At 40.1% G+C, this 26,617-nt stretch overlaps 1 protein-coding gene across 2 annotated transcripts in view; it reads left to right on the top strand.

The window, feature by feature from the left end:
- The window catches only part of agxt2 (alanine--glyoxylate aminotransferase 2), a 29,458-nt gene that overhangs the window by 2,059 nt on the left and 782 nt on the right, over positions 1 to 26,617 (top strand). Inside the window, exons 2-13 of one of the 2 annotated variants that reach the window (XM_057818122.1) lie at positions 1,147 to 1,235; positions 4,489 to 4,679; positions 4,755 to 4,878; positions 7,465 to 7,559; positions 10,301 to 10,394; positions 10,677 to 10,770; positions 11,066 to 11,166; positions 16,671 to 16,763; positions 17,003 to 17,135; positions 20,889 to 20,977; positions 21,130 to 21,279; positions 24,659 to 24,757. In XM_057818122.1, the coding sequence (XP_057674105.1) occupies positions 1,147 to 1,235; positions 4,489 to 4,679; positions 4,755 to 4,878; positions 7,465 to 7,559; positions 10,301 to 10,394; positions 10,677 to 10,770; positions 11,066 to 11,166; positions 16,671 to 16,763; positions 17,003 to 17,135; positions 20,889 to 20,977; positions 21,130 to 21,279; positions 24,659 to 24,757 (1,352 nt within the window). The remainder of the gene's footprint in view (positions 1 to 1,146; positions 1,236 to 4,488; positions 4,680 to 4,754; positions 4,879 to 7,464; positions 7,560 to 10,300; positions 10,395 to 10,676; positions 10,771 to 11,065; positions 11,167 to 16,670; positions 16,764 to 17,002; positions 17,136 to 20,888; positions 20,978 to 21,129; positions 21,280 to 24,658; positions 24,758 to 26,617) is intronic. The other variant, XM_057818123.1, reaches the window with a different exon arrangement.

The raw sequence follows: 26,617 nt of genomic DNA on the forward strand, positions 1-26,617 counted from the left end.
GGTTTCATCTGACCATAAAACATTCTCCCAGTCCTCTTCTGGATCATCCCAATGCTCTCTAGTGAATCGCAGACAGGCCTAGACGTGTACTTTCTTCAGCAGGGGGACACGTCTGGCAGTGCAGGATTTGAGTCACTGGCGGTGCATTGTGTTACTGATAGTAGCCTTTGTTACTGTGGTCCTAGCTCTCTGTAGGTCATTCACTAGGTCCCCCCGTGTGGTTCTGGGATTTTTCCTCACCATTCTTGTTATCATTTTGACGCCACGGGGTGAGATCTTGCATGGAGCCCCAGATCGAGGGAGATTATCAGTGGTCTTGTATGTCTTCCATTTTCTAATAATTGCTCCCACAGTTGATTTCTTTACACCAAGCGTTTTACCTATTGCAGATTCAGTCTTCCCAGCCTGATGCAGGTCTACAATTTTGTCTCTGGTGTCCTTCGACAGCTCTTTAGTCTTGGCCATAGTGGAGTTTGGAGTGTGACTGACTGAAGTTGTTGACAGGTGTCTTTTATACCGATAATGAGTTGAAACAGGTGCCATTAATACAGGTAACAGGTGGAGCCTCGTTAGACCTCGTCAGAAGAAGTTAGACCTCTTTGACAGCCAGAAATCTTGCTTGTTTGTAGGTGACCAAATACTTATTTTCCACTCTAATTTGGAAATAAATTCTTTAAAAATCAGACAATGTGATTTTCTGTTTTTTTTTCCCACATTCTGTCTCTCAATGTTTGAGGTTTACCCATGTTGACAATTACAGGCCTCTCTAATCTTTTCAAGTAGGACAACTTGCACAATTGGTGGTTGACTAAATACTCATTTGCCCCACTGTATTTCGAATAGCCAAAATTGCCTATTTATTTCCAATGGCCCTGTTCGCCATTCATTCCAATGGCACGAAAGCTTCCATTCACTCCTATTGAAAAATTGGCACCCACAAAAACTTATCTCTTTTGGCGGTTGTGATTTTTTAACAATAACCTTCCATAAAAGCACATTAATATCGAACTGGGACCCTCAATGCCATTGACCCCCATGCACTTTAATGCCAGCTACCAACCCAATTTCTCCTAAAATTGCATTTTCTAGTTAAACTCCAAATGCCGCCATTGAATTTTGGATGAATGTCAAAATATTCTTACGCAGGGCCATCATGTCAGCAACCCGCCTCGACGAGTTCTCCCGCAAGTGTGGTGGAAATGCCTCCATGCGACTTCACACCAAAACAATACAAGGTGATTAAAAAAAAAAAAAAAAGTACTGTACTTTGAAAAGAAGCGAGAATTTCTAGGTAGTAGTAGTAGGAGTAGTTGTAGTAGTAGTAGTAGTAGTAGTAGTAAGTAGCCGTCCGATATGTTGGCTGAATTTTTTTACCAATACTGGTTGTATTGTAGTATCGTGATGTCATTAATACCCATTATCACGTGTGCTGAAGTCAATCAGTTTGGGATGGGAATTTCTGTGTAATTCACGATGTGATACGATTTGTGATACAAGCTAGATAGCAAAATATAACTGGAGCGGACATGGGCCAGTTGTACTGCAAATTTCGTCCCAATTTCGAAAAACATCCGCCCCAGTATCTTTTTGAACAATGGCCCAAACTCGGTAGGGAGTCACTTGCCGGATCAGCAACCAGTTTTGGGCCAGAACAGGTCCAAAGTAGCTGACACTACATTCATGTATGGCCCGGATATGGCACACATGTTCTCCAATCTGGGCCAGATTTGTATTAAAATCGTTTTTATCATTAAATTTGGGGTCCATTTTGGTCAATGTACCGTATTGGCCCGAATATAAGACGGTGTTTTTTGCATTGAATTAAGACTGAAAAAGTGGGGGTCGTCTTATATTCGCGGTCTAGACGTTATACCCATTCACGACGCTAGATGGTGCCAGATATCATTGAAGCGATGTTCTGTCATGACAGAGCTACTCTCAAGTTTAACGAGTTTGCATTATTCTATTGCAACGTTTTTCCTTATTCAGATTTGTTTCAAGACTACAGTTACAGTTAGACTTCACTTTGATGGTTAATGCAGTTATTGCAATTTTGTTGTTTTATCACAATAGATTGGTTTATTTACATTTCAAAAACCAGAAGCCATTAATTCACGAATGTGATTGCACTTTAGTTTACATATTTAAATGTTCAGATATTAAGATTTGGATAAGGCAAAATAACATGCTTTTTTTCTCTCAAATATATTGTTATAGTCACTTGTTTCGGATGTACTGTAATTATTTTCTGTATAAAAATTAATTTGGTGTTCAAAAAGTCTTTTTTTCAAACTTGAGTCTTGAAAAAGAGGGGGTTGTCTTATAATCAGGGCCGTATTATATTCGGGCTAATACGGTACTATCATACTGTAATGTGTTTCTTTTGCAATTTAATTTTTAATGACATTTTCAGGTCACTTTCTTTTGATTTTCAGTCACTTGCTTTTATTTTAGAGTTGATTTTGGGTTGCAGAACAGGAAAAGGCCCACAAAATGCCCCAAAATGAGCAGGAAGTGACTAAAAATCTGCAGGTAATGACCTGAAATGGCCCAAAATGATCTTGTTGTCTGGCATTAGCTGTTACTGATAGCCATAGAAGTGGGAGGAGCCACTTTGAAGCGGGAGGCGTTCATTTGTGGCCACCCTCCCAGTTCAAATGGACGTCTACTAGAGATAAACCTACAGCACAAGGATGATATAGCTAGTTTTTCTGTTTATTAGTTGTTTTGCAGAATGACTTCAATACTAATGTATCGATAACCGTTGTATTGCCATATTGAGAGATCATGATTATCGCGAGCCTTGTATCGCAAATCGTATCGTATTATGAGGTACCAAGAAGTTCCCACCCATAATAGAGTGGGGCAAATAAGCATTTAGTCAACCACCAATTGTGCAAGTTCTCCTACTTGAAAATATTAGAGAGGCCTGTAATTGTCAACATGGGTAAACCTCAACCATGAGTGACAGAATGTGAAAAAAAAACAGAAAATCACATTCTTTGATTTTTAAAGAATTTATTTCCAAATTAGAGTGGAAAATAAGTATATGGTCACCTATAAACAAGCAAGATTTCTGGCTGTCAAAGAGGTCTGTTTTCTAACGAGGTCTAACGAGGCTCCAATCGTTACCTGTATTAATGGCACCTGTTTTAACTCATTATCGGTATAAAAGACACCTGTCCCCAACCGCAGTCAGTCACACTCCAAACTCCACTATGGCCAAGACCAAAGGCTGTCAAAGGACACCAGAGACAAAATTGCAGACCTGCACCAGGCTGGGAAGACTGAATCTGCAATAGGTAAAAGGTGTAAAGAAATCAACTGTGGGAGCAATTATTAGAAAATGGAAGACATTCAAAACCACTGATAATCTCCTTCGATCTGGGGTTCCATGCAAGATCTCACCCCATGGCCTCAAAATGATAACAAGAACGGTGAGCAAAAATCCCAGAACCACACGGGGGGACCTAGTGAATGACCTACAGGGAGCTGGGACCACAATAACAAAGGCTACAATCAGTAACACAATGCGATGCCAGGGACTTAAATCCTGCACTGCCAGACGTGTACCCCTGCTGAAGAAAGTACACATCCAGGCCCGTCTGCGGTTTCCTAGAGAGCATTTGGATGATAAAGAAGAGGACTGGGAGAATGTGTTATTGTCAGATGAAACCAAAATAGAACTTTTTGGTAGAAACACATGTTCTCGTGTTTGGAGGAGAAATAATACTGAATTGCATCCGAAGAACACCATACCCACTGTGAAGCATGGGGGTGGAAACATCAGGCTTTGGGGCTGTTTTTCTGCAAAGGGACCAGGATGACTGATCTGTGTAAAGGAAAGAATGAATGGGGCAATGTATCGAAAGATTTTGAGTGAAAATGTCCTTCCATCAGCAAGGGCATTGAAGATGAGACGTGGCTGGGTCTTTCAGCATGACAATGATCCCAAACACACAGCCAGGGCAACAAAGGAGTGGCTTCGTAAGAAGCATTTCAAGGTCCTGGAGTGGCCTAGCCAGTCTCCAGATCTCAACTCCATAGAATATCTGTGGAGGGAGTTGAAAGTCTGTGTTGCCCAACGACAGCCCCAAAACATCAATGCTCTGCATGGAGGAATGGGCCAAAAATACCAGCAACAGTGTGTGAAAAGCTTGTGAAGAGTTACAGAAAACGTTTGGCCTCTGTTATTGTCAACAAAGGGTACATAACAAAGTATTGAGATGAACTTTTGGTATTGACCAAATACTTATTTCCCACCATGATGTGCAAATAAATTTAAACTTTTAACTTTAAAAATCAAACAATGTGATTTTCTGTTTTTTTTTTCCACATTCTGTGTCTCATGGTTGAGGTTTACCCATGTTGACAATTACAGGCCTCTCTAAAATTTTCAAGTCTGAGAACTTGCACAATTAGTGGTTAACTAAATACTTATTTGCCACACTGTGATGTCAAAATGACAGGTGAGTCCTTTCCATTCAGGGAATGTCCAAAGAGCGTATGTTGAAGATTCGACAGACAAACTGCCACCCCATGACCATGAAGGTCACCTACTACAAGAAGCCGATGTTCATCCATCAGGGTCACATGCAGTGGCTGTTTGACGTGGACGGGAGGCGATACTTGGATTTGTTCGCCGGCGTAGCCACCGTAAGCGTTGGCCACTGTCACCCGTAAGACCAGAAATCTTTTCTGTTCGCAAATTTGTTGTTTTCTTACGGTTAAACATTTATTTGGGGTCGGTGCAGTAAGGTGACGGCGGCTGCAGAGCAACAGCTGAGGACGTTGGGACACACCACCAACATCTATGTTTATCCGTCCATCCATGAGTACTGTGAAAAACTAGCGTCACATTTGCCTGATCCTCTCAAGGTACTGCAATGAGTTTTCTTGTTGGAGAATCAGACCTTCACCAATGCTTAACAGGCATGAACATTTCTTTGTGAGTCACATAATTGAAAACATGCTACTATGTGTGTGTGTGTGTGTGTGTGTGTGTGTTTGTGTTTGTGTACGGAAATTGCTCAAAAAAATTAGAGAAAAACTTCGAAAATACATCAGAACGGGGGGTAGGGGTGGAATTATCTTTAATATCTTTCCAGGTAACAAGGAGGTGATGTTTTAGTAACAAAATGATGCCACATAATTTCATAGAAATTGAAGTGATCACCCTAAAGAAGGGGAGAAATTAAAGACACCCCAAAAATTCAAGTGCAAAAATGATGCCGGAAACGGGTCCATTTTGCCAAAATGTCATTTTAGCAACTCAAAATGATTCTGACACCGTCTGGGCATGCTTCTAATGAGACGGCGGAGGGTGTCCTGTGGGACCTCCTCTCAGATCTGCACCAGAGCATCACTGAGCCACTTTGAGGACCAACCTGGCGGCCCCAGATGAATGGAATCGAATCATCTTTTATCATTGTCAATAACGAAATGAACATTCTCAAACAACAAAATTTTGACGTTGCACTCCAGCACAAAGATATAGAATGATTTAAAGCAACACTAGGTAACTTTTCAACCTTTATAAAATATTTTCATAACATTTTTGATGATATGTCGACTGACAACTCTCATCAACTATGAATGTGATTTTTTTTTCGATTGACAGGGTGCACATTTGAGACCTTGTCACCTAGGGGGCTAGTTGGATCATGCTCAGAATTGATGAGACTGTTCATGAGACATATGAGATTAGTTATCAAAGTGGTGAGTTTTCATTTACGGGTCTCACCTGGGCAGGGTGACAAAGTCAGCCATTTTTTGGCAACACGCCAAATTCAGTAAATGACTAATAACCCCCTGATACAAGGTGCAGTCTTCATCACATCTGGCATGTATGAGAGGTATCCCAGCCTGAACACGACTGCATTGAAATATAACCCATTAAGCCTGGTGCCCACTAGTGGGAATGGGAAGCGCCATTTTTTACGAGATAGGTTCCTCCACCAAGGGGAAAAAAAAAGTTGACCTCAAACCTGCATCAGGGGAGCCTTAAGATATGTGTTCAGGTGCCTAATGAAAAATATTAAGGTTTGGTTGAACTGGAGGGGTCCAAACAGGAAAGTGAAAAAGACCGTCGCCATGTTGTCTCACCATAAGTTCTGAACAGTCATAATTTGGCAGATATGCAACATATGTGCGCCAAACTTCTCGTACTTGTTGAGAGTCACACCCTGAAGGGTCCTGTAGGGGTCATTTGCATCAACCCTACAGCTCCAACAAGTGGTGACAGAAAGGATTTTTCAAAAAGGCCTCTCCAATTTTTTTTTTCAATGTAGAGTGATGAAATTTGGGGATTCGATACCTTGTCCAAAACTGCTCAAAAAAGTCTCTTGCACCCATAATCCAAAACCAACAGGAAATCGGGTATTTTTTATTGAATGTGAAATATTTATTGATTTACAGGATGCATATCTGAGACATTGACACCCCACCCCAACTGAACTCGTCAGCGTTGACGAATTAGGGTGGAGAGGGGGTTAGACACACGGTTGCTAACAGTCATATGCTATTGTTTAGCCACAACTGGATTCATTACGTCATTACTATTCATCCTTCACACAGCACCTGGAAACAGAAATTTCATTTAATCCATCTGCAGGCGACCCGTAGCCCTGGATTTACGACACTATGCGCTTATGCCTGGGACATCATGGGAAACGCAGTTTTCCTGAAGGCAAAAACACTACCGCTTTTGTCCACTGGTGTCGCTAAAATCGACCAAAACTGACAAGTTACATCGTGTTGCTTTAAAAGAAAGAAAAAAGTAAATAAATAGGAACATATATACCGTAGGTCTGTTATACTTCCTCATACCAAGTGCCAGTCAACCTTCCACTGAGCAAACCGATCTCTCCTCCCTTTAGATAGAGGGCTAGCAATTAAAAGAAATGGATGAAAGCCTGTAAATCGAGGGCAAACCAGTTGAAAACCTGGTCTGAAACGCCACTTTGCCTAGTTTTAGTGAGCGTACAAAATAGGGCTCTCCGTTTCTTAACCTTCACTGAACCCCTGAGGCTTACTCACCGAACCCCTGGGGTTCAATCGAACCCCAGTTAAAAAACACTGCTCTAGGGCTTATAAATTAGTGATTATAGCTGGAGTGAGTGGGAGAGTGGCAGTGAATGAACAAACCTTCATACCTCCCTCTTCGAACGGACTGGACGTCTACTGGAGATAAACTCATTGAAATCGAAGCAGAAGGATGAATAAAAGCCATCTAATTGGATGTCTAGCACCGTAAATGGCGGCGAAAGAAAGCTCAAATTGTTTGTAATGTCTCTCAACTGTTAAAATAGAATGTTTCTGTGGTAGTGATGCTAAATCACAATTAATTCATTGATGTGCTAATGAAAACTAGCTTAGCATTAGCATATTCTAGTTAATGCAGGCAGCTCTGTTTTCAATGGGCATATTACTTCTTGATGTAATAGTAATCGTATCCCCATCCAGGTGATCTTGCTGACCAATAGCGGCTCAGAAGCCAATGACTTAGCTACGTGCATGGCTCGAATGTACACTGGCAACTTTGACATCATCAATCTCAGGTATCTTAATTTCTTATTAGAGTGTCGATGTGAACCTAATGAAATAGCTTTTAGAGTAACAGTTGACCATCCTTTATAAGGATTTAGCATTTTCCATTTCCCTTGGATTGCTAATGTACGTTTTAATCAGAGGTTGGTTGAGTAAACCGAAAATTCGACTCAAGTAGGTGTCGCATTACTTCTAATTAATATTACTCAAAAGTAGTCATCCAAAAAACTGACTCAAGTAAAAAGGTATTTGGTGAAAAGAACCTTACGAAACAAATTCACTGGGTGTCGCCCTTGTTTCTAACCCCAACCCTCTAAGGTAAGACACTTCTTTGTTGCTAGGGCCATCCCAAATAAAAAGAAAGGGAGCGGAGGGCTTAGGTTAGAACGAGTGTGGAATCCGTATCGTGTCGTCTTAGTATTGCATTGTATAGCTTCCTTCCACTCTCCTTGCAATCCTTCAAAAGTGAGTGCCTTCTATCCTTATTTTCTGTAATGTTTATAAATGTCTTCCTAAGGATTTGGGTTTGAACTTGACAATTTAATGGTCCTTCGAGCCGGATACCCGGAGTTCCCAGAAGCAGAGTCGACATCCAGGAAACACTGTGCATTACCTCAGTTTGTGAGGTACTGGCCTCACCTCAGCGTCTGGGGGCCAAGGGTTGATGCAAAGCCAAAGGACTGAAGGCATCTCAAGGTAGGCAATTCACTCACCCAAATGGATGAGTGATTGAGTCATACTATTTGCGTGAGTGACTATAATTTAAGGGCGAAAGTGTTCTATGTACACATAAACTCCGTGAAAGACAGAGCAGTCTACAAAACTGTTGGGCAACGGTGTTCTGTACGAACTTAAACTCCGCAAAGTAGTCAATAAAACTGTACAAGCCTTGAGAATACTTGTCCCTACCTATCAATATATTGGAGAATTATTTCCTTACCAATCTATCAATAATTGTCATATCGCCATATTGCGAGATCATCGTAATTGTGAGCCTTACATCGGAAATCGTATCGTATTGTGAACTACTCAAAGGTTCTCACCACTTCTTACAGTTAGCTCAGCTTGTGCACTTCCCATGAACATTTCAAAATAAAACATGTCGCTGTCTGCAGTGACAAAAAATACTCTTAGAAGTACATTTTTCTCCAAAACTTACTTAAGTAAATGTTACGCATTCAAGCCAATTCTGGTTTTAATAGCTAATGAATGTTCCATCACATATACAGTGGGGTAAATAAGTATTTAGTCAACCATTAATTGTGCAAGTTCTCCCACTTGAAAATATTAGAGAGGCCTGTAATTGTCAACATGGGTAAACCTCAACCATGAGAGACAGAATGTGGAAAAAACCCCAGAAAATCACATTGTTTGATTTTTAAATAATTTATTTGCAAATCATGGTGGAAAATAAGTATTTGGTCCATACCAAAAGTTCATCTCAATACTTTGTTATGTACCCTCCTCTAGAGCAGTGATGTTTTGGGGCTGTCGTTGGGCAACACGGACTTTCAACTCCCTCCACAGATTTTCTATGGGGTTGAGATCTGGGGACTGACTAGGCCACTCCAGGATCTTGAAATCCTTCTTACAAAGCCACTCCTTTGTTGCCCTGGCTGTGTGTTTGGGATCACTGTCATGCTGAAAGACCCAGCCACATCTCATCTTCAATGCCCTTGCTGATTGAAGGAGATTTTCACTCAAAATCTCCCGACACAGGGCCCCATTCATTTTTTCCTTTACACAGATCAGTCGTCCTGGTCCCTTTGCAGAAAAACAGCCCCATAGCATGATGTTTCCACCCCCATGCTTCACAGTGGGTATGGTGTTCTTTGGATGCAATTCAGTATTCTTTCTCCTCCAAAAACGAGAACCTGTGTTTCTACCAAAAAGTTCTATTTTGGTTTCATCTGACCATAACACATTCTCCCAGTCCTCTTCTGGATCATCCAAATGCTCTCGAGCGACCTGCAGATGGGCCTGGACATGTACTTTCTTCAGCAGAGGGACACGTCTGGCAGTGCAGGATTTGAGTGTTACTGATAGTAGCCTTTGTTACTGTGGTCCCAGCTCTCTGTAGGTCATTCACTAGGTCCCCCCGTGTGGTTCTGGGATTTTTGCTCACCGTTCTTGTTATCATTTTGACGCCACGGGGTGAGATCTTGCATGGAGCCCCAGATCGAGGGAGATTATCAGTGGTCTTGTATGTCTTCCATTTTCTATTAATTGCTCCCACAGTTGATTTCTTTACACAGAGTGTTTTACCTATTGCAGATTCAGTTTTCCCAGCCTGGTGCAGGTCTACAATTTTGTTTCTGGTGTCCTTCGACAGCTCTTTGGTCCTGGCCTTAGTGGAGTTTGGAGTGTGACTGACTGAGGTTGTGGACAGATGTCTTTTATACCGATAATGAGTTAGAACAGGTGCCATTAATACAGGTAACGAGTGGAGCCTCGTTAGACCTCGTTAGAAGTTAGACCTCTTTGATAGCCAGAAATATTGCTTGTTTGTTGGTGACCAAATACTTATTTTCCACTCTAATTTGGAAATAAATTCTAAAAAAATCAAACAATGTGATTTTCTGTTTTTTTTCCACATTCTATATCTCATGGTTGAGGTTTACCCATGTTGACAATTACAGCCCTCTCTAATGTTTTCAAGTGGGAGAACTTGCACAATTAGTGGTTGACTAAATACTTATTTGCCTAACTGTATTTAGTACAATTTTGAATTGAATGGAAATTTCGCCTGCAGGGGAAGTTACCACGGAGGAAGCCTGCACACCATGGGTTTGACTTCACAACCAGGGTACAAATACCCTGTCGGTATTGGTTTAGGCTGCGCAAACGTACGTATTAATCACTTTTTACCACTTCTCTATCTAGGAGTAAATGAGTTTAGATAATGATAACTTTTGAATAGGTGTCCGTTAAAACTTGTTTTTGTCATTTATAAATTTACATTTTCATTCTTTTTCAATATCGTATTTCAACATCGCTCTCATGAACTGATTCGTATAACTTTTACTAAAGCACATAGCATCTTTGTGCTGCCTTGACTCACGTGTGACTGTGTACAATTCACGTTGTGGGCCCTCCCTGACTTGTTTTCTGCCCTAAAAAACAAACAGACCATGTGTCCTGATGTGTTCAGAGGTCCATGGGGGGGAAGCCGCTGCAGGGACTCTCCTGTGCAGACTATCAGACAATGTAACTGTGCCCAAGGTAGGCACTCACACCACGCTCGCTTTAATTCAAGCTTAAATGAGCAAAGAATTCTATGAAATCAAGCATATGTCCGGGGTAACACATTTCTTATAGCTTCGACTATATATTTATTTAAGGTTAGTTGTCGTGATTTCTAGTTTCGAATTTCTGAATTGTATTTGTTATTTTTGTAATTATAGTCATTTTTATTTATGCATTTTGAAGTTGGGCAACTTTAGTCCTCCATGTTTTAGTGTCAATAATTTCACAAATTTTGGAGAGAGCTAAAATGAAGTTTCTTTGTATTCCGCAGGCTACTGCATGGCAAATGAGCAATACATTGAACAGCTCAAAGAAACACTTCTCACCAGCGTCCCGAGTCGAATTGCCGCTTTCTTTGCTGAGCCTATTCAGGTGATGCTTTTTCATACAGAAAATCCCTTTTGTGTTTGTTGCGAGGGTGTAAAAAAAACATTTTTCAGACTATAATTCACTCCAGTCTAAAAAAACTTAAAGTGGGTACGGCAGGAGAAAAAAAGTCTTAAATAGGATCATTATGTGAATTAGAATCATATTTTGAGACGATTCGACTATAAACAACAATTTAGCAAAGCACAGATGACGAGAATTAGTCTTTTAATCTGCCGGTTAGCCACGCCTAGCATTATAGGGCTCTAGCGTCCCCAACAGGTGGATGACGTCAGCGGAGTCACGATTTCATCTGATTTAGTATGCGGCCCATTGAGGGGGAATTATTCACAATGAGGAAACATGACAAAGAGAACCGCAAAATGTCATTGTTTCAGTCTCTCTACTCCGGTATTTTTACAGGATATTCTTTTTATCCCCAATAGCTAAATAAATGGCTTGAGAAGCACCAGTCAGCCCGTTGAGTGGGAATTATTTAGAATGAGGAAAACGCGATGAAGAGAGCTGCAAAATTTCATTGTTTCAGTCTCTCTACTCCAATATTTTTACAAGATATTCTTTTTATCCAAGTATTTTTCTCCAATTGCTAAATAAATGGCATGGTCATGACTAAAGACATCCTGATCGATCGGGTCCGATCACGTCATTTTCAAAGTATCGGAATCGGCAAAAAAATATCGGACATGCCTTTTTTAAATATATTTTTTATTTAAATCGTTTTCTAATTGTATTTAACATTACAGACAAAATGTCTTACACTCATCCAGAGTAGTTTTGGCTTAAAGTAGGGCTATCAAATTTATTGCGTTGACGGCGGTAATTAGTTTTTTAAATTAATCACATTAAATAATTAACGCATGCGCTGCATGACCCACTCACGCCTTGTCGCATTCAATCTATAAAGACGCCGTTTTGCCTTTAGATAGCGCTAAAAGGCAGCGTATAATGAGTAGAGAGAATTTTGACACCCTTTGGAGCCTTTTTTTATGTGGCTAAAGCCTTACAATACCTCTCTCAGCAATTAAAAATATCGTGTGAGGCAATGTGGGGAAGAAAGGTAGTAGTTGATCATTTTCCTAACACCCTATGTTCTTTCCCAACGCAGAGAACATATATCAATTGGTGCCCCTACGCACAGTCATGGTTGCACTTCCCATCATACATTTGGGCAGAAGTTAAATGGCTGCAGTATCATTTACTGAAAGCTCAACAAATACACTAGATGGCAATATTTAGTCACAATATACAAAGTCACATTTATCTTTTAAGAATTACAAGTCTTTCTATCCGTGGATCCCTCTCACAGAAAGAATGTTAATAATGTAAATGCCATCTTGAGGATTTATTGTCATAATAAACAAATACAGTACTTATGTACTGTATGTTGAATGTATATATTCGTCCGAGTTTTATTCATTTTTTTCGTAATGCATTGCCAAAATGCATATGATCGGGAAAAATTATCGGGAATGATCGGAATTGAATCGGGAGCACAAAAAAAAAAAAAAAAGGCATAGGGAAATATCGGGATCAGCCGATACTCAAACTAAAACGATCGGGATCGGATCGGGAGCAAAAAAACATGATCGGAACAACCCTAGTCATGACAAATAACAGTCTTGTGCTAAATGGAATATGAAATAATAAAAATGCATTTATCCTGGACGACATGGCAAAATTACTCCATAATGGTCAAAACTGTCGACTTCACCTTGACTGTCACACCCCCCGAACGACATTTTATGACACCTAAATCGGGCTTATGTCAATTCCCTTCCCCGGCGTCGGAGAATGTAAACAAACCAAGAGGCGTGACAGCTAGCCGGCACGCTAACCCGAACCAAGTGATGTTTTAAAGTCTTCAAAGCGGAAAATCACACATAACTAGCCCGAACCATTCCACATGACGACTGGGTTGATCGTCTTCGCCGATCGGCAAACCGCCCAGCGGAGAGCAATTTACAGCTCGTCCTGCTACTACGGACAGGAGAGCTCGCCGGGGAAGCAACAGGACAATGACTGCTTAACAAACCGGCCGACGTCGGAGGAGCGTGTAGCTGCCAAATGGTCAACAAGAATATTGCAAAATAATGCTTTACTACACGGCGAAGTCGTAAACAGTGGAGGAGGGCGGCTGCAGTTGCTGTGCAGCTAACGTGCAGCTAATGTGTATGAGGAGAGCTTTTTACATGCCTATCCATTATCAAACGTAAAGTAGTCCTTTATTTAAGGAAAGTTTGTAGTGTTTACTTTGTAATCGCTGTATTCGCGACTATTTTTAACAGAAAGTTGTAATTTCTGATTGGGTGGAAAATTTGAAAGAACACCGGGCACACCAAGAGGGTAAAAGCCAAGTATAGTGCTTGCCCAGCGGGGGGATGTGCGACAAGCCGCCAGTCGTCGGCGGAGTGGACAAGGAGCATGTCAGCCACAAAATGCAAGCCACCTCCGTATTAAAATGATCCCAGTATTTGACATAATACAAAACACCATGTTTACTTACAGTTGTGGTCAAAAGTTTACATACACTTGTGAAGAACAATGTCATGGCTCTCTTGAGTTTCCAGTTATTTCTACAACTCTGATTTTTCTCTGATAGAATGATTGGAACAGATACTTCTTTGTCACAAAAAACATTCATGAAGTTTGGTTCTTTTATGACTTTATTATGGGTGAACAGAAAAAAGTGATCAAATCTGCTGGGTCAAAAATATACATACAGCAGCGCTAATATTTGGTAACATGTCCCTTGGCCATTTTCACATCAATTAGGCGCTTTTGGTAGCCATCCACAAGCTTCTGGTTGAATCTTTGACCACTCCTCTTGACAGAATTGGTGCAGTTCAGTTAAATTTGATGGCTTTCTGACATGGACTTGTTTCTTCAGCATTGTCCACAAGTTCTCATTGGGGTTTAAGTCAGGACTTTGGGAAGGGCATTCGAGCCATTCCATTACCACTTTTGATGTGTGTTTGGGGTCATTGTCCTGTTGGAACACCCAACTGCGCCCAAGACCCAATCTTCGGGCTGATGACGTTAGGTTATCTTGAAGAATTTGAAGGTAATCCTCCTTCTTCATTATCCCATTTACGCTCTGTAAAGCACCAGTTCCATTGGTAGCAAAACAGCCCCACAGCATAATACTACCACCACCGTGCTTGACGGTAGGCATGGTGTACTTGGGGTTAAAGGCCTCACCTTTTCTCCTCCAAACATATTGCTGGGCATTGTGGTCAAACAGCTCGATTTTTGTTTCCTCTGACCACATCACTTTCCTCCAGAAGGTCTTATCTTTGTCCATGTGATCAGCAGCAAACTTCAGTCGAGCCTTAAGGTGCCGCTTTTGGAGCAAGGGCTTCCTTCTTGCACGGCAGCCTCTCAGTCCATGGAGATGCAAAACATGCTTGACTGTGGACACTGACACCTGTGTTCCAGCAGCTTCTAATTCTTGGCAGATCTGCTTTTTGGTGATTCTCGGTTGAATCTTCAGACCAATTTTCTCTCAGCAGCAGGTGATAGCTTGCGTTTTCTTCCTGATCGTGGCAGTGACAAAACAGTGCCATGCACTTTATACTTACAAACAATTGTTTGCACTGTTGCTCTTGGGACCTGCAGCTGCTTTGAAATAGCTCCAATTGACTTTCCTGACTTGTTCAAGTCAATGATTGTTCAAGTCAATAATCACTCACAAGAAATTGCTAATTCGTGTTGCTGTATGTATATTTTTGACCCAGCAGATTTGATCACTTTTTCTGTTAACCCATAATAAAGTCATAAAAGAACCAAACTTCATGAATGTTTTTTGTGGCAAAGAAGTATCTGTTCCAATCACTCTATCGGAGAAAAATCAGAGTTGTAGAAATAACTGGTAACTCAAGAGAGCCATGACATTATGTTCTTCACAAGTGTATGTAAACTTTTGACCACAACTGTACTTCCTCGTAAGTCCCATTGTCCCACAGTAGTAGGGCTTGTTTTGGCCAATATCCACCCGTGAATGGGAACCTTTTGAAACACCAAAAAGGCGCACACGCCTCTCCCTCGTACAGCAAGATTTTTCTGCAGCGGTTTGGCTGGCGTGATGCGAAAAATAAACGTATTAATCCGCAAAATCAGCTGAATCCTTAGTCCTTCTCATACAACAGTACGGCTGTATAGTGAAGAGGACACCTTCCTCCGTACACGTCACAGCGCCCTCTTTCTCAACTCGAGACTGTTGCCAGAAGTCACTCATTTTCATGGCGCGGGATTCAAAAAACTAAATAAATATAGTAGGGTTGTTCCGATCATGTTTTTTTGCTCCCGATCCAATCCCGATCGTTTTAGTTTGAGTATCTGCCGATCCCGATATTTCCAGATCCGATTGCTTTTTTTTTTTTTTTTTGCTCCCGATTCAATTCCAATCATTCCCGATAATTTTTCCCGATCATATACATTTTGGCAATGCATAAAGAAAAAAATGAATAAAACTCGGACGAATATATACATTCAACATACAGTACATAAGTACTGTATTTGTTTATTATGACAATAAATCCTCAAGATGGCATTTACATTATTAACATTCTTTCTGTGAGAGGGATCCACGGATAGAAAGACTTGTAATTCTTAAAGGATAAATGTGACTTTGTATATTGTGACTAAATATTGCCATCTAGTGTATTTGTTGAGCTTTCAGTAATGATATTGCAGCCATTCAACCCAAATGCATGATGGGAAGTGCAACCATGACTGTGCGTAGGGGCACCAATTGATATATCTTCTCTGCGTTGGGAACATAGGGTGTTAAGAAAATGATCAACTACCACTTTTCTTCCTCACATTGCCTCCCACGTTAATTTTAATTGCTAATTAAAATTAGTAATTAAAATTGCCAACTAAAAAAAGCTTTAGCCAAATAAAAAAAAGGCTCCAAAGGCTGTCAAAATTCTCTTTACATTATACGCTGCATTTAGCTTTATATATTGGTAAAACGGCGCCTTTATAGATTTAACGCGACAATGCATGAGTGGGTCGTGCAGCGCATGCGTTAATTATTTAACGTGATTAATTAATAAATTAGTAGGCTTATAGCCCTACTACTCTGGATGAGTGTAAGACATTTTCTCTGTAACATTATATACAATTAGAAAACGATTTAAATACATTAAAAAAAATATATATATATATATACATATATATAAATATAAAAAAGGCATGTCCGATATTTTTATGCCGATTCCGGCATTTTCCGACTTTGAAAACGTGCTCGGACCCGATCGGGATGCCGATCGATCGGGACATCTTTAAAATATAGCGATTGCTTCCACACACATCCAAGCGGTACATTTCATTCAGGAGCATAAAATACCGCGTGTATTATGAAATAAACATGCTTTTTCGTGTCACAGGCACTTTAAATTCCAGAAATTTTCCACGAGATCAATATGTTCAACTAGAATAGTATCCATGATAACTCATTGATTACCATTTGCTGTTTGATTTTACAGGGAGTTGGTGGAGCGGTGCAATACCCGAAAAACTTCCTGAAGGAGGCGTACAAACTTGTGAGGGAAAGAGGTGGCGTCTGTATCGCTGATGAGGTTTGACAGTATATTTAATATTTTATTTATTTATTTATTTTTTATTAAATCTCACTTCGAGTAACTACTGTAAGACCTCGAGTGTTCTCACTGATCTGCATTGAAACGTGGGGGCAGTAAATGTTTGAGTTGACTAATCACTTTCTGAGTCCTTATCTGGAAAATTCCACGAAACATGTCTTGTAAATGATTCTCAACCCAAAATGTCCTCACGAAAGAAGGCAACACTTGTAATATAGGTGCAGACCGGATTTGGCCGGACAGGGAGCCACTTCTGGGGATTCCAAGGTCATGACGTTCTCCCTGATATCGTGACCATGGCGAAGGGCATCGGGAACGGTTTCCCGATGGGAGCTGTTGTTACAACACGGGGTGAGGTGACACTACACGAGGAATTTTATGAGCCTCAGCAGTCACAGCATTAGTGCACATAGTTTTAATTGAGCCGGTACTAGTATTTGTGTAGTTAGTTCTACTTTCAACATAAAATTTTGGGATCACTCATGCGCTTCTATATTTTAGCCTATTTGGGACATATTGGAAAATATTTTTTTTCTCTCAGATGACAACTTCCTAGCTAGTGTTTTCCCAATCTTCTGTTATTTCAGAGCATTTTAACTGGTCTTGCAAGACCCACAGAATATTGTATTCACCCAGACATCACATGGACATCGTGCCAACTTTGGTTAGACATAAAAAGTACCTTCAAAAACTAAATTACCAAAACGATCTCCAGATGCCACACCCAAAATGAGGGTTTGCTAGCATGCTATCCATTCAGGTTTTCTATTCTCTTGTCATTCCATCAACCTGTACTAGCTAGCGTAACACTGGAAGGCTAGGTATGATCACAATTCTGGTTGTGACATCACAACCAGAGTCGTGTTTAAAAAGTGGGTGTTCCCTAATGTATTGTTTTTGGTGGAATAACTATTAAACGGTACATAAAAAGCCAAATTTAAGTGCCAAATATGTTTTCTACATGTAAAATTCCATTCGCACAGCAGGTCTGTAATGATATAAAAACTAACGATATGATTCGTATCACGATTCTTGACCTGTGATTTGATACACAAATGATTTTTTTAAATATCGTATTGGCCCGATTATAAGACGGCCCTGATTATAAGACGACCCCCTCTTTTTCAAGACTCAAGTTTGAAAAAAGACTTTTTGAACACCAAATTAATTTTTATCCAGAAAATAAATGACAGTACATCCGAAACAAATGATTATAACAATATAAATGAGAGAAAAAGCATGTTATTTTGCCTCATTCAAATCTTCGTATCTGAAATTTAATATGTAAACTAAAGTGCAATCACATTCGTAAATGAATGGCTTCTGTTTTTTTTAAATGTAAATAAACCAATCTATTGTGATAAAACAACAAAATTGCAATAACCGCATTAACCATCGAAGTAAAGTCTAACTGTAACTGTAGTCTTGAAACAAATCTGAATAAGGAAAAACATTGCAATTAAGTAATACAAACTGGTTAAACTTGAGAGTAGCTGAGATCTGTCATGACAGAACATCGCTTCAATGATATCTGGCGCCATCTAGCATCGTGAATGGGTATAACGTCTAAACCGCGAATAAAAGACGACCCCCACTTTTTCAGTCTTATTTAAATGCAAAAAACACCGTCTTATATTCAGGCCAATACGGTATTAAAAAAAAAAAAAACATTAATACTTACATTTTATGGCAGTGGTCCCCAACCACCACGCAGGGGACCGGTACCGGTCCGTGGCGCATATGTTACCGGGCCACACAGAAATAATGAATAACTAATTAACGACCGTATTCTGGCCTGTGCCTCTTGACTCCAGCAGTGTTGTAATCTGTAATTTGATTACTTTCTTTCAGTAACGAGCAATCTAACGCGTTCATTTTTCCAAGCCAGTAATCCGATTAAAGTTAGTTTCCTTAGTGCCTGTGCGTTACTATTTTGTTTTTGCCTCATAATGTATGTAGAGTGAAGAATACTGTAGTCATGTACGACGAGCATTTGAATAGAAAATATTGCTCTTGAGTTTGGGAGTGACATCACATCTCACGTTTTCTCATCGGGGAAAAAAAATGGCTCACGTGTACTACCATGCTGTTTGAGCGCTGTCTGCCACTGCGGGCAACAACATAGCCTCGCTGCCTTGTCAGAATGCTAACAGTGAAAGGCAGGATATATACCGCAAATGGCTGCCTTTGCTCAATGGAAATACAGCCATTACTTCACATTTCTGTCCAGTAAAGATGACAAAAATATCTCCGTGCGTTGCAAACTTTGCGCTGGCTGAAAAAGACTGTCGGCCGCTAAAAACTCTACATCCAATTCAACAAGGAAGCGCTTGGAATTACAGCACAACGCGACAAACCTCGAAACAAAGCCTACATGTAACAAGGCGGCCAGCACTTCTACAGTTTGTAACCAGCATTTATGCACATTTTATTGTGAGTATTTGTAACCATAGGCGGAGTTTTTCTTTTGTGGGACTGGGGGTAAAAGCATGTTGATGACTAAAACAAAAGTCAAACATTTGGACACACCTCATCATTTTTGCGTTTTATATATTTTCGCTACTACTGTAAATCCTCTCCGGATACATCAAAACTATGAATGAACATGTGGAATGGCAAAAAAAGTAAAATAACTGAAAACAGGTTTTATAGCACCTTTGAGGTGAACTTTTGGCCAATACTGTATATATACATATATATAAAACTGTTCAAGCTCAGTTGTTGTTGGTTGCGTTTGAAAGCTTAGGTTTACAGAAATTCTAAATGTCGCTCTTGCCTCCACAGGTGTAGTTTTGGCGAAGCAAAGCAAAAGAAAGTCTCTAAGGTGCTAGTCACATGATCTGCTCGAAAAATGATTTTGACCCATTATGAAATACGTTGTAGGATTCTTGTTTATATCATTAATTTTTGTTGTTTGTTTTATTGCTTTACAACTTTTATCGATAATATTTTAACAGCTAGGTCTTTATTTAGTCGTTGGAGTTGATTTGAACAAATTCCGTGCAGTTTGTCAGTTATTTGTTATTTTCAGGGCTCCGGAGTGGCTAAGCTAGCGCGAGTCAATGGTGGTTGAAATCAACTCCATCAACTAATTAAAACCCCGCTAACTCAAAGATTAAGCCTTATGTCTGATGTCATTTTTATGTTGAGGCCACAAAAGGAGAAAAATTCGTCAAAAGTAACTGATAAGTTACTTTTAAAGTAACTTAGTTACCTTGATAATAAAGTAATCAGTAAAGTAACTAGATTACTTTTTTGAGGTGTAATCAATTAAATTACTTTTTAAAGTAATCTGTGACAACACTGCTCTTGACAAACCCATCTGCCTGTCGACTCTATTGACTAATCCGAGTAGAGATATTTGAACATCGCCCTCTAGTGGTGGCTGCCATTACTTGGGTGTTTACACACCCCAGTAGCAGCCCAGTGTCAATCAATGAAAACAGTAACGCTGGCTATGTGCTGCGGGCAGCACACCTCAGCAATGGCGGACGAGGTACTTCCGGTCGTTTTGCTCGGATTAGTCAGTAGATATTAATAATAAAACTGGATAGAATGTTGTCATGGAAGTCAATTGGAGATAGCATCTATTTCTTTTTTTTTTAATATCTATGTTTAGTTGTCCTCGATAATGACATATGACGTAGGCGCGTTAGATTTGTTCCTGGAAATAACAAGCCCACATGCTAGCGAAGTTGACTGAAGCAGATACACATGCTGGGAGAGCTCCGTGCCGTCCATGGAATAAATACGTAAATAATCTGTATCGGTGTAAACAGATGACGCTCCACAAGCATTGTATTAGGCTTGTTGTTAACACTTGTGTATGTAAAAATCTGACGTTAGTAGATTGTTTTCCTCTTGGAGATGTATATGTGGCAGCCTGGCAGTTTCTTTTTTTTGCCGTCATATTTTCGGGATCAAAGCACCGTTCCGCTCCGTCCCGCATCCGAATTTTATACCGGATTGGTGTTTCGGATCATTCCGGCCCTCTTTCACCCCTGTATATTATCAGAATTTCAGTTCAACATCAGCTCTTGAGCACTTGCACAATATTTCTCCAATGACATTTAATAGCGAATGTTTGTTTCCTTGTGCGTGCAGAGATCGCAGACAGTTTCACAAGCGGTGTTCACTTCAACACCTTTGGCGGAAACCCGGTGGCTTGTTCCATCGGGTCAGCCGTCCTAGATGTAAGAATTCCGTCTTTCTGTAACACTTTCAGGGACAGACACGTGCTAAACGTTGCCTTAGTTCTACACGCTCCAATAACATCACATATTCCTGACTTGTTTTGTTTGATGCAATCGCCACTAACGTATACGACTGCTTGCTTGCTCATCAGACAATCAAAGATGAAGGCACACAGCAAAACAGTTTGGAGGTGGGCACCTACTTGATGACTGAACTCGCCAAGCTCAGAGACAAGTATGAGATCATAGGCGACGTCCGGGGCAAAGGCCTGCAGATCGGAGTGGAAATGGTCCAAGACAAGGTAATGGCAGGGTTGGCCCTGGGTCACTGTTTATGGTTCAGCTGAAACGAGCACGGGCACGTTACTTTAAAAAAAGTAATTAGTTACAGTTACTCACTACTTCTTCCAAAAAGTAACTGAGTTAGTAATTGAATTACTCTATAGTAAAAGTAACTAGTTACCAGGGAAAGTAATTATTTCCGTTACTTTAAAAAGAAGTTGTTGTATGTCAAAGAATTTGAAATTTTCTGTGCAGTATTCGAGTCAGTTGAACAGAGAAGAACAGACAGATAGTTGTGTCATAGAACCTTGTAATATTTATTGCACCTCACCAGCAACAGATTTATCCTAAACTTGAAGTGCAACAAAAATAAACAGTAAACAATATAATAAAATAACAATCAGCAATAAACAATATAAAGTGAGTTTAATCAATTAAATCTAACTCTCACAACCTGAGACAACTGGTCAAGTAGACATAGCCTACTGTACTTCAAGTATTTTGACTTGAAATAGTGTTTATATCTCCACCTCGTAAAGGACAAATTTTCCTCTGAATGCTCTGCCATCATATCCCTCTGCATCTGTTTTGCGTGTGTGTGTGTGTTTGCTGCATGCGCTGTTCCGGTTTGTGTGTGAAAACACAGGCGCCGATTGGCTTACCATGACACATGACTCTAACCCTCAGCCAATAACAATCACTTCCATCGCATCTATCCAGGTGGTGCATTCAGGTAGCCTCGTCCCCCTACTCTTCCCGTCACCCTCAAAGCGTCTGCCGTCCTCAAGATGGAAGCAGCATTCTTGCTGGCTGACAGTGGGGGATGGGAACGAGGCTAGCATTCAGGTGTAGCAAACACAGAAACGTTAGCAAGCTTTGGAAAGCATTGTCTAATTGAATGAGCAGGGACAAACAGCCTGGAGTCATAAGAAGTACATGCTGTAATATTCCGATACAGAATTATCCGAGGCACCCTAAAGTGCACACGGCGCCAATATTGTTTTGCTCACATGATGCGGGAGTGAGTTAGAGACACGGCCTGCCGAGAGCCGTACGTTTGTGTTAATGTTGAAGTTATATGTGCTATTAAAGAAACAGAGTGCCAGCACGTCCTGTGTGGTATATCTTTGCTAAGAAAAAGCACAAAACAAAATACGTGCGCTATTCTCGAACCTGAACGCACCCTAAGTCTTGGATGACAAATAAACAGAGCAGAGTAGACTCGCTACGGCTGGTAGTTTCTTCAATTTATTCAGAGTAAGTAACGCACCGCTTTTGACCGTCAGTAACGGTAACGGCGGAAAAATAATTAGTTAGATTACCCCGTTACTGAAAAAATAACAGCGTTATTTATAACGGCATTATTCCCAACACTGGAAACAAGTGATTAAGGGTTTCACACCACTGCATTAACCCTTTAACACCTGAGCCTATTTTGTCCGAATTTGCATGCCTTTGATGTTGCCTTGATATTTTAATAAGTGTACATACAGTGGGGCAAGCATTTAGCCAACCACCAGGGATGAAAGTGGGCCAGAACGGTCAGGAACGCAGTTCCGGTATAAGATTCAGGGCCAGAACGCAGTTCCGGTATAAGATTCAGGGCCGGAATTCTGTTCCGGTATAAGATTCAGGGCCGGAATGCTGTTTCAGTACACGGTGCTTTGATTCCGAAAATAAGACGGCAACTGTCAAAATGCTATGTAAAAAAAAAAAAAAAAAATGCCAAGCTGCCACACATGCATTTCATATCCAAGAAGAAAATCTACCAACATCAGATTTACATACACAAGTGTTAACAACAAGCATAATAACGTGCTTGTGTAGCGTAATTCGTTTCCACCAATATTTATTATTTATTTTATTCCACGAACGGCATGGAGGTTTCCCCAGCTGCTGCAGTTATCCGAGTCTGACGATGATGAGTCACGTCAATGTGCGAATGCACGCAGCAAAGCAAAACGCTTGGACTTATATATCCATTCAATAGGCTGACACACGCACACGTGATCAGCAGAGATAGTTAGCTCTGATTGGTTCAAATGTGCATGTTTTCTGGAACAGAAAAAAAAACAACAACGTTGAATTGATGCAACAAAAAAGAGGGCAATGCAACATGAAATGGATCAAATCTTTAGGAGCAACGAAAGAGTTTTAGAAGGCTTATTATCATATTTAGTTTTATTTGTTCTGATGGGGAGGTTCAGAACATCTTAGCTGTCAATGTGCACTTTGGACTTATATTTGTTCATTTATGTTAGTCATGTTATGTTACTTATTCATGTCCTTGGGATTTAAAAAAAGTCAATGTTTGTGCGATCTTCAAAATATATTCCATTTAACTCTGCATAATATGTCATTTGTACTTATTTTTCTGAATGTATGTTACTTATATCTGAATTATTAAAAAAATAAGAAAAAGTAAATGTTTACATTAACTTTAATTTTAATATACATCCTTTGTTCTTAAGTAGTTAAAATTGAGATTTGGCATTTAGTATATGAGGAAATGAGGGAAGATCAAAATTAGGAGATGGAGGTTAGGGTTATTGCTATTTTTGTTAACTTTTATTTTGCAAATCATTGAAAAAATACAATTTTGAATGAAAAACAGTTTTTGTATGTGTTATAAAAAAATAACTGCTTAAACAGTTTTCTTTGCATTTCAGTAAAGAGGTTTGACCCCCCCCCCCGCCACCACCTCAAAAAATGAGAAAAAGAAAACAAAAAAAAACTTCTGGCTCCGTGACGACCTTTACGTCGAGGAGTTCCGGCAAGAAATTCTTGCCACTTTAACCCCTGCCAACCACTAATTGTACAAGTTCTCCCACTTGAAAATATTCGAGAGGGCTGTAATTGTCAACATGGGTAAACCTCAACCATGAGAGACAGAATGTGGAAAAAACCCCAGAAAATCACATTGTCTGATTTTTAAAGAATTTATTTGCAAATCATGGTGGAAAATAAGTTTTTAAGTGCTTTGGCCAGCAGTGTATGAGGATATAAATGTTCCATAAATGTACATTTTAATACAGAGGGAGCGGCTACACAATTATAAAAAAATAAACAAATAATAAAAAAATAAATAAAATAAAAAAACAAAAAACATTTTAGCGTACGCCTAGCATGCATTTATACACCTGCATCTATAATTTACCTCAACTAAAATTAAAGATAATTGTTATGCTGCAATTTTGTAAGTCCACTCCTTTTGATTGTTAAGAGGCAGTGTTTTTCCACTTTACTGTAGAAAAAAAAATCCAATCTTCTCGGAAAATTATTACGTGCTCAGCTTTGCATAAGGAGGTTTTTCAGAGTACTGCTACATTATGGGTGATTAACATATGCAACTCTCCTCTGCTTTTTTTTCAACCATCCACGCTCTTGTTGTGTACTTAGGCCAGCAGAAAGCCACTGCCTCAGCAGGATATGGCAGCCATTTTTGAGGACATCAAAGACATGGGCGTCCTCATCGGCAAGGGAGGAGTTTATGGGCAGGTAACTGCTCGCATGATGGATTTGAGATTCTTCCACAGTTGATCATTCCATGAATAATAATACAGTGGTACCTCGACATACAACTCGTCATTTGTCTCGACATACAATGGGGCAAATAAGTATTCAGTCAACCACTAATTGTGCAAGTTCTCCCACTTGAAAATATTAGAGAGGCCTGTAATTGTCAACATGGGTAAACCTCAACCATGAGAGACAGAATGTCGAAAAAAAAAACAGAAAAATCACTTGTTTGATTTTTAAAGAATTTATTTGCAAATCATTGTGGAAAATAAGTATTTGGTCAATACCAAAAGTTCATCTCAATTCTTTGTTATGTACCCTTTGTTGGCAATAACGGAGGCCAAACGTTTTCTGTAACTCTTCACAAGCTTTTCACAGACTGTTGCTGGTATTTTGGCCCATTCCTCCATGCAGATCTCCTCTAGAGCAGTGATGTTTTGGGGCTGTCGTTGGGCAACACGGACTTTTAACTCCCTCCACAGATTTTCTATGGGGTTGAGATCTGGAGACGGGCTAGGCCACTCCAGGACATTGAAATGCTTCTTACAAAGACACTCCTAGTTTGCCCTGGCTGTGTGGTTGGGATCATTGTCATGCTGAAAGACCCAGCCACGTCTCATCTTCAATGCCCTTGCTGATGGAAGGAGATTTTCACTCAAAATCTCTCGATACATGGCCCCATTTATTCTTTCCTTTACACAGATCAGTCGTCCTGGTCCCTTTGCAGAAAAACAGCCCCAAAGCATGATGTTTCCACCCCCATGCTTCACAGTGGGTATGGTGCAATTCAGTATTCTTTTTTCTTCCAAACGAGAGAACCTGTGTTTCTACCAAAAAGTTCTATTTTGGTTTCATCTGACCATAACACATTCTCCCAGTCCTCTTTTTTTATCATCCAAATGCTCTCTAGCAAACCGCAGACGGGCCTGGATGTGTACTTTCTTCAGCAAGGGGACGCGTCTGGCAATGCAGGATTTGAGTCCCTGGCGGCGCATTGTGTTACTGATAGTAGCCTTTGTTACTGTGGTCCCAGCTCTCTATAGGTCATTCACAAGGTTCCCCCCGTGTGGTTCTGGGATTTTTGCTCACCGTTCTTGTTATCATTTTGACGCCACGGAGTGAGATCTTGCATGGAGCCCCAGATCGAGGGAGATTATCAGTGGTCTTGTATGTCTTCCATTTTCTAATAATTGCTCCCACAGTTGATTTCTTTACACCAAGCGTTTTACCTATTGCAGATTGTCTTCCCAGCCTGGTGCAGGTCTACAATTTTGTCTCTGGTGTCCTTCGACAGCTCTTTGGTCTTGGCCATAGTGGAGTTTGGAGTGTGACTGACTGAGGTTGTGGACAGGTGTCTTTTATACCGATAATGAGTTAGAACAGGTGCCATTAATACAGGTAACCAGCAGAGCCTCATTAGACCTCATTAGAAGAAGTTAGACCTCTTTGACAGACAGAAATCTTGTTTGTAGGTGACCAAATACTTATTTTCCACTCTAATTTGGAAATAAATTCTTTAAAAATCAAACAATGTGATTTTCTGTTTTTTATTTTATTTTTATTTTTTTTTAACACTCTCTCATGGTTGAGGTTTACCCATGCTGACAATTGCAGACCTCTCTAATCTTTTCAAGTAGGAGAACTTGCACAATTGGTGGTTGACTAAATACTTATTTGCCCCACTGTATGACGACAAGCTCGAAATACGACGATTTATCACAGCGTCACAATTTCATTGTTTTCCCATAAAACGGCGGATTTTCTTGTGAAAATAAGTGGAAGGACTTCAAATAAGCCCCAAATTCAGGCGATAATGCAGCGAGTGTGATTTCTGGGTTT

This window comes from Corythoichthys intestinalis, chromosome 17 (genome assembly GCF_030265065.1).
Source record: "Corythoichthys intestinalis isolate RoL2023-P3 chromosome 17, ASM3026506v1, whole genome shotgun sequence".
In the NCBI taxonomy this organism is placed as follows: Eukaryota; Metazoa; Chordata; class Actinopteri; order Syngnathiformes; family Syngnathidae; genus Corythoichthys; species Corythoichthys intestinalis.